The 8,840-nt window shown below is 43.3% G+C and overlaps 1 protein-coding gene across 3 annotated transcripts; it reads left to right on the top strand.

The window, feature by feature from the left end:
- Nucleotides 1-475: 475 nt before the first annotated feature.
- LOC127785395 (BTB/POZ domain-containing protein At5g47800-like) lies at nt 476-8,342 on the top strand. 3 transcript variants are annotated; one of them, XM_052312831.1, is made up of 7 exons: nt 477-944; nt 1,825-2,003; nt 3,660-3,739; nt 3,817-3,886; nt 5,681-6,091; nt 6,715-7,464; nt 7,548-8,342. In XM_052312831.1, exons 3-7 carry the CDS (start codon nt 3,681-3,683, stop codon nt 7,974-7,976), a joined length of 1,719 nt encoding a protein of 572 aa, XP_052168791.1. In that variant the 5' UTR covers nt 477-944; nt 1,825-2,003; nt 3,660-3,680; the 3' UTR covers nt 7,977-8,342. The 3 variants fall into 3 exon arrangements, with proteins under 3 accessions (XP_052168790.1, XP_052168791.1, XP_052168792.1); XM_052312830.1 differs by lacking the exon at nt 1,825-2,003 and having other exon boundaries at nt 476-944; XM_052312832.1 differs by lacking the exons at nt 477-944; nt 1,825-2,003 and adding an exon at nt 2,963-3,088.
- Nucleotides 8,343-8,840: the final 498 nt, after the last annotated feature.

Below are 8,840 nucleotides of genomic sequence, written 5' to 3'. Positions count from 1 at the left end.
CATACTAATCTATTGCTCCGTTTTCCGTATCGGTGGTGAGGGTTCCCAACCCTTACCTAAAAACACAGCTTAAGTTGTGTTTGGGGTCGAACATACACTCTCAAAAAATCATGTAATTTTTAATTGAATTTTGGCTAGTTAGTTTTTATCCAATGGGTTACATAGTCAAGCCATTTGAAAATTTATATAGATACAGAGTTGTACATATGCATGTTTTCTTAATGCATAATATATAGATGGACCACCAAAATTAACCGTTTAATTTACAAGATATAGCAACATAAAGTGTTATTTTATTATGAGATACATCCTATATTAACCAATTAATTTCTACATTAAAGTAAATCAGCCAACCATTCTGACCAACACTACCCTCAACACACCACCTTTTTCCTGCAGTTTTCTTACAAACTCATCATGCTGCTTTATTTTTCAGCTATAGGGAGGTGAGGTCCTTCCTAAGTTCCTAGCTAGTGACGGCAATAATACACAATCCTCCGCCGAGTTGTGGGGGCAACAAGATCCTGCTGCCTCTCTCTCTCTCATGGTCATGGTCTGTGCAGCTACATTGCCACCATTCCTTAACAATACAGAGCTGATGATTTGAGCCAATAAGCAATAAGTAGAGAATCTTTTGTTGTATAGGACATCTGGGAGCTGGAGAGGCATTTGAGGGAGGGAGGAGGATATCTCTTGATTGTCATCTTCCCCCCTCTTTCTTCCCTTCTTATAACCTTCCTCAACTCATGGAGGCCTAACCCTCCTCTCATTCTTCTTCAACAACAACAACCTCTTTCTTTCTACTCTCTCTCTCTCTCTCTCTCTCTCTCTATCTATCTATCTATCTTGACAAAGGAAGAGTTTCCAAGAACCCTGAATCGATCATCTGGAGAAAGATTGCTAAACTCTCAGATAGCTGCATGTATGAGAGCTTCCTTATCAAGGTGATTTCTCTCTCTCTCTCCCTCTTGAGGCTCTGATTACTGACTCTGATCATCATTTGCATGGATCCATGCATGATGATTTCTTCAGAAATTCATTAAACTGTATAAGCATATATGCTGAGCATCAAGCTTTATTATTGCAGTTCATTCTTTCGATGCCTTGTGTCACAAGGGAATTTCTCAGTTCTTCCATCCTAATTTCTAGTGAATCATATATGTTTTTTTTTTAAAAAAAATTGTTGTGGTTTGTTTTATTTTTATTGGAGCCTTTATTGTGCATGGGCACAATCCAAGGCACATGCTGCTTTCTTTTGGTCATTTTGAGATATATAAAAAAAATGATCAAGGGGATTTGTACTTCACACCCATACTGCAAAAAGTGCAATCATGTTTACTTATATCACTCACATCTAGTAACTACCTCCTTTCTTGTGTTTGTGTTTTTTTGCATATATTTCCTTTTTCATTCATGGAAAACGTTTTTCTCTTTGTACTTCTTTGCTCATCAACAATTAGCTATAAATACATTGAATACCAGTTGTACTAATTTTGCAAGGCACCAGCTGCAAACATTAAATCCCTGTGTTGCATGGTCCTTTTCCATCATGCAATTCTCTTCCAGGGCACCAACCCCCACTCTTCATTGAATCTGGCACATGCTGTGCATTTCATGCTAGCTGCACTTGATGCTTCAGTCCACATCCCACTTAGCTAGTGAGTTTCATTCAGAATTATGGGAAACCGAATAAGCGCGTCGCAGTCTGAAAACTCGCAACTACTATTCACATATGGATTTTTGTTTTAAAAGAAACAGAGCCAGAGAAGAATTTTGTCCATCAATATCATGTGCTCAATTATATATCAAACTCAATATATATAGGTGCTGATCATGGCAAGCCTGCATTTGAACACTGAGGCCAGCCTACATAAATGGACAGAGGGATGAGGCCAAGTTGGCAACATCTTGTGCAGAAAAAGGAGAACAGCAAAAGGAGAGGAAGAGCAAGTAACAAAGTCATGCCTATATGATGGGGCCTTGTGCTGCTGCTGCTGCTTGAGGTGAGCACTGTTCCATCTGAAAGCAGCACAGAGCATTAGTGCAATCACCACTGTTTGTTTGTTATCCTACCTTACCTTTTATTTTTTGGAGGCACACACACACACCTCTCTCTCTATGATTCTCTCCCTCTCTCTGAAAACTGAAGAGTATGTTTATGCTACAAGCTGGAGTTTGGTGCATGATGAGGATACAAGGGACATGAGTTGCATGGAGGCCCCATATGTCTTCCTTAATGCCTTGATGCTTTGGGCATTCAAGAAAAATGCTAGGCACACAAGCACAAAACTAGCAGAAAAATCCACTTCTTTTGGATTATTCCTACACTAGAAAAGTTTAAAAAGTTATCTTGGATTTACTTATTTATTCTCCGCTCTTCCTTGGAAAATTTTGATTACCTTATCCTGGATTTCTTCATTGCTTCCTTAAAAAAGATGCCTCTAATGAGGCAAGATCCAACTCTACTACATTTTCTTTGTCACTAATGTGGCCAGCACCCTGTCTTTGTATTGGATGATGAGTGTGTGTGTGGTTTGGGCACAAGTCACACCAACACACACCATCAACAAAAAGGACCTAGCTATGCTAAGCTAGAGTGATCCTAATCAAATCAACAGGACCCCTAAAATTCCACCCAAGTGCTTGTGCTATGTGTGACCCTAATTGTGAAGTCATGCTTGCATATAACACCAAGGAAATGCATACAAAAAACACACCAATAATATGTACACTTTTTTCTTATCAGGGATACTCTCTGAAGGTGAAAGGCCATAGAGAGAAAGAGAAAGAGAGAGAGAGAGAGCTAGTATGGGGCTCACAGAAAGTTAGTAGCTATGAACAGTGAACACACACACTCACAAAATTGAAGGTGTGGTCCTGAAAGCTCCTCTCTTCCCTTGGAGGTTTATATATATATATATATATATATATATATATATATATATTAGCAAGGCTGATTGTGCCTTTTCTCTAAAGAGAAGAGAAGGGCCACATCTTATTAGTCCCCCTCACATTTGCCATTAGCTTAAGCTTCAGCTTTTTAGCTGGCAGATCTTAAGGCTTCAGAGTTTCTCTTTAATTCATCAAGGTATGGATCCACTTGAGCATCATACATTGCATTTGTTTTGCCTGGATGGAGCTTTTCTTGAGTTTTAAATGTTTTACCAATCTATTATTGTTTCGATGGCATGCTTTTGCCCCTGGTTTTGATGTTTCTTAGAATCAAGCTCCTGCAATTTCATGAGCACTTTCTGGTTTTTTTGTCAAATACTTGCTTGTTCTGTTCGAGCAATGGTTCTGAAGAATAACCAGCCAACAGCTTGCTAGCTTGGTGACTGGGATTATTGCTGGAAATACTAGATAAAAGATCAAAACAGTTTATCTAGTTCTGTTCTGGGATTATTGATCGACCAAGTTATTGGAAATTTATGCCATGTTATGAAATTCTTGATGAAATACCCAACTTGGTGATTTTGCTCTGTTTTGCTGGAAATTAGACAGAACCAGCAAGGTTTTTGTCAGTTTCAGTTTCAGTAAAGAAAAATGTCACTGTTTATGTTCACCTCAGATGTAGTTCATTGAACCTGCAGCAATATTCAGTTATATTGTTTCTTAAGATAGTGATGAGTTCAGTCAATTAACCAGAGCATCCTTTGCAGGATATCAAGAAGTTCTTCACCATGAAGTACATGAAGCTTGGGACAAAGCCTGACACATTCTACACCGAAGAAGCTGTCAGGTAAATGTCGTGCATTCGTATTTTCGTTTGTCGTTTCAATGAATATTTGTAACTATTTTGACTTTGTTGCACTACAGGTCTGTACTGTCAGACGTACCTGCTGATCTCATCATACATGTCAACAACACAAAGTATCAGCTACATAAGGTGCTGGTTTTGTTCATTGATGCAAAATTATCTTTATTACCACTTTTGAACCATTTCCTATATTCCTCGCAGTGCTGATGAAATTTCCTATCCTTAACTTTTAATGATATAAGATATACATATTGATCACAGACTTTTCTTCTAGAAAACAGTATTTGAATTCAATAGTCAATCAAAAATACCTTGGCCACCTAATCCAATCTGAGGAGCATCTCCCCTGAAAAGATTTTGTTCCATACTGAAAGCCAAAGTTGATTGAAAAGATACTCTTGGCCATCAACTCCATTTTCACCCTTATCAAGGTATTCAAATCTGATAGCCACACCACCTTTGCGAATCACTGATTTATTAAGCATTGGGCATACATATGAAACATAGAATATGATAGGAGGCGCTGAATCAGATCCATCTTTCTCTGATAGTTTAACATGTCACATGTTCCCCAATGCTACATTACATTGTTTAAGCAATGTCACAGGCCTAATGATGATGTGAAGTTGTGAACTAAGGCAACTTTACCAAGTCGCGGCTCGCAATGATTAGCACACATCAAAGCCTAATGATGGCCTCAAACCAACTCTATCTTTGTTTAGTCATCCTTTCTGAAATGACGAACCGACATTGGTTTAGGTTCATAGGCCTGAAGATCTGCTTTGCCAAGATTGTCATGGTACAAGCATCAAATGAGGCATTAAAAATTGCTTGCTATGCCCTTTTCTGATCCACGCCTCAAAAGCTTCTTCTGAACTTCACAAAATCCCGGTTAGGAAAGTTGCGGGAATAGAATGCAAAGTTCTCTTTAAGTTCAGTCCCGTGAATGCCACTGATGGAAATAGTTTAATGGAAAAGATCTAAAGTGAACAAGTGGTAAAATTGAAGTTCTTTTAAATAAAACTGAAGATTAAGCTGTTATTTAAGATTTTTGCAGTTTGGACTATGCTCCTCCTTCAGATCCTCTCATGATTCATGATTTTGAAAAGATTATAGGACAAATGTACAAAACTGGCTTCCTGATTTATTTTTCCATGACCAAGCTTCTGATTCAATTATGTGCATTTTGACATTAAAGAAAACAAAACTGGGAGAAACTATTTTGCATGGACACAAGTGTTACAGCATTTATGCTTTCATAAAAAGGATGTTGCTTTTAGGTTGGAAAATGAAGACAATCTGTGATTAAGTTGCTCGGAATGCAGAGTAAATCTGAATTGTTGTACTTTCTTTTCTCAAAATTACTTGCAGCTAAAATTCTGTTCCCACTCTGAAAATGCTGATACAGAAGGCACCGGTTGCCATCCGTATTATCAAGTATGCAAGCAATTATTTAGAGAAGAGAACAATCAAAAGTTAAAGTGCTCTTGCTAATTTCATTTCCTATTTGCATCAATTTCTGGTTAAAACCTAGAACAATTCCCTGTAAGCAATTTCAGTACCATAACAGAAGTTCAGACTTCAGAGTAAACTGAAGTTAAAAGCAAATAATCATAGTTTAAGGACATAAATCTGGTAGCAATTAGACTATCAAAGCCTTTATCATAGCAAAACTGCATCTGTATTGCCTACAGTTCAGACTGAATATTGTTTTGCTGCCAATTCAAAATATACACATGTCCCAAAAAATATCACAAACTTACAACAAAGGTTTTAGCACATAACTAGAGGATTCCATTTGAAGGAAATGAAGAACAGAAATACAAACAAATAGGCCAGAAAATTAAAATTTGGTGAGTATTTATCTTTTCTGTTTTCCAATGTCCAACCTGTTGATTGATTTCAGGTGTTTTTACCCTGTAGTTCCCCCTCCTCCTCAAGTGCGGCCTCCTGCAGCGCCTCTGCTCCGATGACGACGGCGTCGACGGCGTCGACGCGGCGCCGGTGCCGGTGGCGCTGCACGACATCCCCGGCGGCGAGGAGGCGTTCGAGCTGTGCGCCAAGTTCTGCTACGGCATCTCCATCAACATCGGCGCGGGAAACTTCGTGGCGGCGGCGCTGGCGGCGAGGTTCCTCCGGATGACGGAGGCGGTGGCCAAGGGGAACCTCGTCGCCAAGCTCGACTCCTTCTTCGACTCGTGCATCCTCCAGGGCTGGAAGGACCCCATCGCCGCCCTCACGGCCGCGTGGCGGATCTCCGGCTGGTCCGAGAGCCGCATCGTCCAGCCCTGCGTCGACGCCATCGTCGAGAAGATCCTCACGCCCCCCTCCAAGGTAGATGCTTTGTCCTTCGCGCCAAATTTTGATTTTGAAAGCCATTTGAAGTTTTTTTTTTTCCCGTTTCTTTCTTGATTTTGGCGCGGAAACGGTTGATGACCGCAGATTATAGATGAATACAAGTGAAATTTACACAAATTTTGCCAAAAATTAAAATTCATTTGGCTTTTTAAACACCATGAAATTTTAAAATAAAACGTTGTCATACATTTTAAAACCTAAAACCATGTAACCATCAAGCCGGTTTTGTGCACTGTAGAGAAAGTAGTGATGTGGCAATGGCGACAAATTCACTACACCAACCATTTTCTAGTAATATGTTCCTATATTGTAGCAATCACGCTCATATAAATAAGGATATAGTATAAGTATGATTAGGAAATAAAACATTAGACGCTGCGCGCTAAGGTAGAAGAGAGGAGGATGATTCCACTTTTATATAGTAACAGATAAAAGTATAAATAACAGTTTATTAGATCGTTTTTAAATACAAATCGAGCCTGACCTAATTCGTAGCAGCCGAACCCAGTTTTATTTCTTTTGAGATATGAACCGAATTTAGCTCGTATTTGACGAAATTTCTGTGAAAAATTCATAAATGAGCGTAAATATTTGTGCAGGTTACGTGGTCGTACACCTACACGAGGCCTGGGTACGCAAAGAAGGCCCACCAGTCAGTGCCCAAGGACTGGTGGACGGAGGACGTGTCGGAGCTGGACATCGACGTCTTCCGCTCCCTCCTCTCCACCGTCCGCGCCGCCCGCCTCCTCCCGCCGCCGCTCATCGGCGAGGCCCTCCACGTCTACGCCTGCAAGCACCTGCCTGACCCGCTCAACCACGCCGCCGCCGCCGCCACCGCCAACGGCCAGAGCTCTGAGCTGGAGACGGCGGCGGCGAAGCAGCGTCGCGTGCTGGAGACCATCGTCACCATGATCCCCGGCGACGCCGGCGCGGTCACCGGCCGCTTCCTGCTCCGGCTGCTCCGCGTGGCGAGCTACGTCGGCGCGTCGCCGTCGACGCGCGCGCAGCTGGTCCGGCAGGCCGGGGCGCAGCTCGACGAGGCGAGGGCGGTGGACCTGCTCGTCCCGATGCCGTCGTCGTCGGACCCGCCGGCGTACGACGTCGGCGCCGCGGAGGCCGTGCTCGAGCACTTCCTGGCGCTGTTCCAGCGGCCGGCGCCGCCCGACGAGCGGCGGCGGATGAGCGCCGCCATGGAGAAGGTGGCCAGGACGTTCGACGAGTACCTCCGCGCCGTCGCGCTCCACGCCGACTTCCCCGTCGGCAAGTTCGTCGACCTCGCCGAGTGCTTGCCGGACATCGCCCGCAACGACCACGACGGCCTCTACCACGCCATTGACACCTATCTCAAGGTCACAGAATCAATCACACCGTCAAAATACCAGCTAAATTAATTGATCATTCGAGCTGATAAGATCAACAATGGCGTATGCAGGAGCACCCGGAGCTGAGCAAGGCGGACAAGAAGCGGCTATGCCGGATGATCGACTGCCGGAAGCTGTCGCCGGACGTGCGGGCGCAGGCGATCTCCAACGACCGGATGCCGCTGCGCACCATCGTGCAGCTGCTCTTCGTCGAGCAGGAGAGGGCCATGGGCGGCGGCGGCGCAAGCGGCAGCAACAGCGCCGTCGCGCCCGACGCCATCGCAATGCTCGCCGCAAGAAAGGAGAAGGAGGACGAGCCGCCGGCGCCGGCCGCTGACCACAAGTCGGACGTGCACCGGCCACGCGGCGACCACGGCGAACGCGCCCGGGCGGACGGCGCGGCGATGACGAGGTCGCTCTCGGCGTCCACAACCAAGACGGCCGGCGCTGCCGCGCCGAGGACGGCGGAGAGTAGGGGGAGCAGGATGAGGAACAAGTAAATCAATGGTGGTCGCCCATGAATGGATGACATTCTTGTTTCTTCTGATCCCTTGCTTGAAATTTGTTGATACTTGTGATTCTTGATTTTTTTTTTTTCTTTTGGTATTCTTTTTCTATTTTCTTCTTCATTTTGATTTCAGTGCATCCCATTTTTGGTGGGAGATGTGAGGGGCATATTGTTGAAAGAGGGAAGAGATTGAGGGGTAGATTTTGTAATTAAATGGATGGGGGATAATAAGAGGCTATAATCACACGACCTAGCATAGCTCACCAATCAAGAAAAATGTCCATCTTCATCATTCATTCCACATATGTATCTACTGTTACCTTCATCCAAATATTCCCTTGTGCTCTTTGGACTTAGAGGATAATATATCTCTTAATATGTTTTCAAAAAAAATTAAAGATTGTGATATAATTATTCAGCAAATGAACTTAAGATTATCATATTTATATTCATAGTAGATAATGTTTATAGTGAAAAATCAAAGATTCAATACATTGGTTCGTCCCAGATTCAATACTTCAAAGAGTGGATTTTAAACTTTTGAGGGGACGTAAGCTCATTATTTGTATGCCACTCAAAAAATTATGAATATATCACTTCACAAAAATGCAAGTTCATTCTAACAAACAAACACGAAAATGCTTCGTATCTGGCGTCTGGTCCGACGCCAAATATCGGACGACTCGTCCTTATCCAAAAGTTACTCCGTAACTACCTCCTCCTCCCCCCCCCCCCCCCACCACACACACACACTCCTATCTCTCTTCTCATTTTTTTCCCCTTGCGGCAGAGGCAAGGTGCTAGACGAGGCTGGCGACGGGCTGGTCGGCATCCTGCTCATGGCGGCGCTATTCAT

The sequence above is a fragment of the Oryza glaberrima genome, chromosome 9 (genome assembly GCF_000147395.1).
Source record: "Oryza glaberrima chromosome 9, OglaRS2, whole genome shotgun sequence".
Taxonomy (NCBI): Eukaryota; Viridiplantae; Streptophyta; class Magnoliopsida; order Poales; family Poaceae; genus Oryza; species Oryza glaberrima.
The sequence above is the reverse complement of the archived record's forward strand: the minus strand, read 5'-3'. Positions and strand labels throughout refer to the sequence as shown.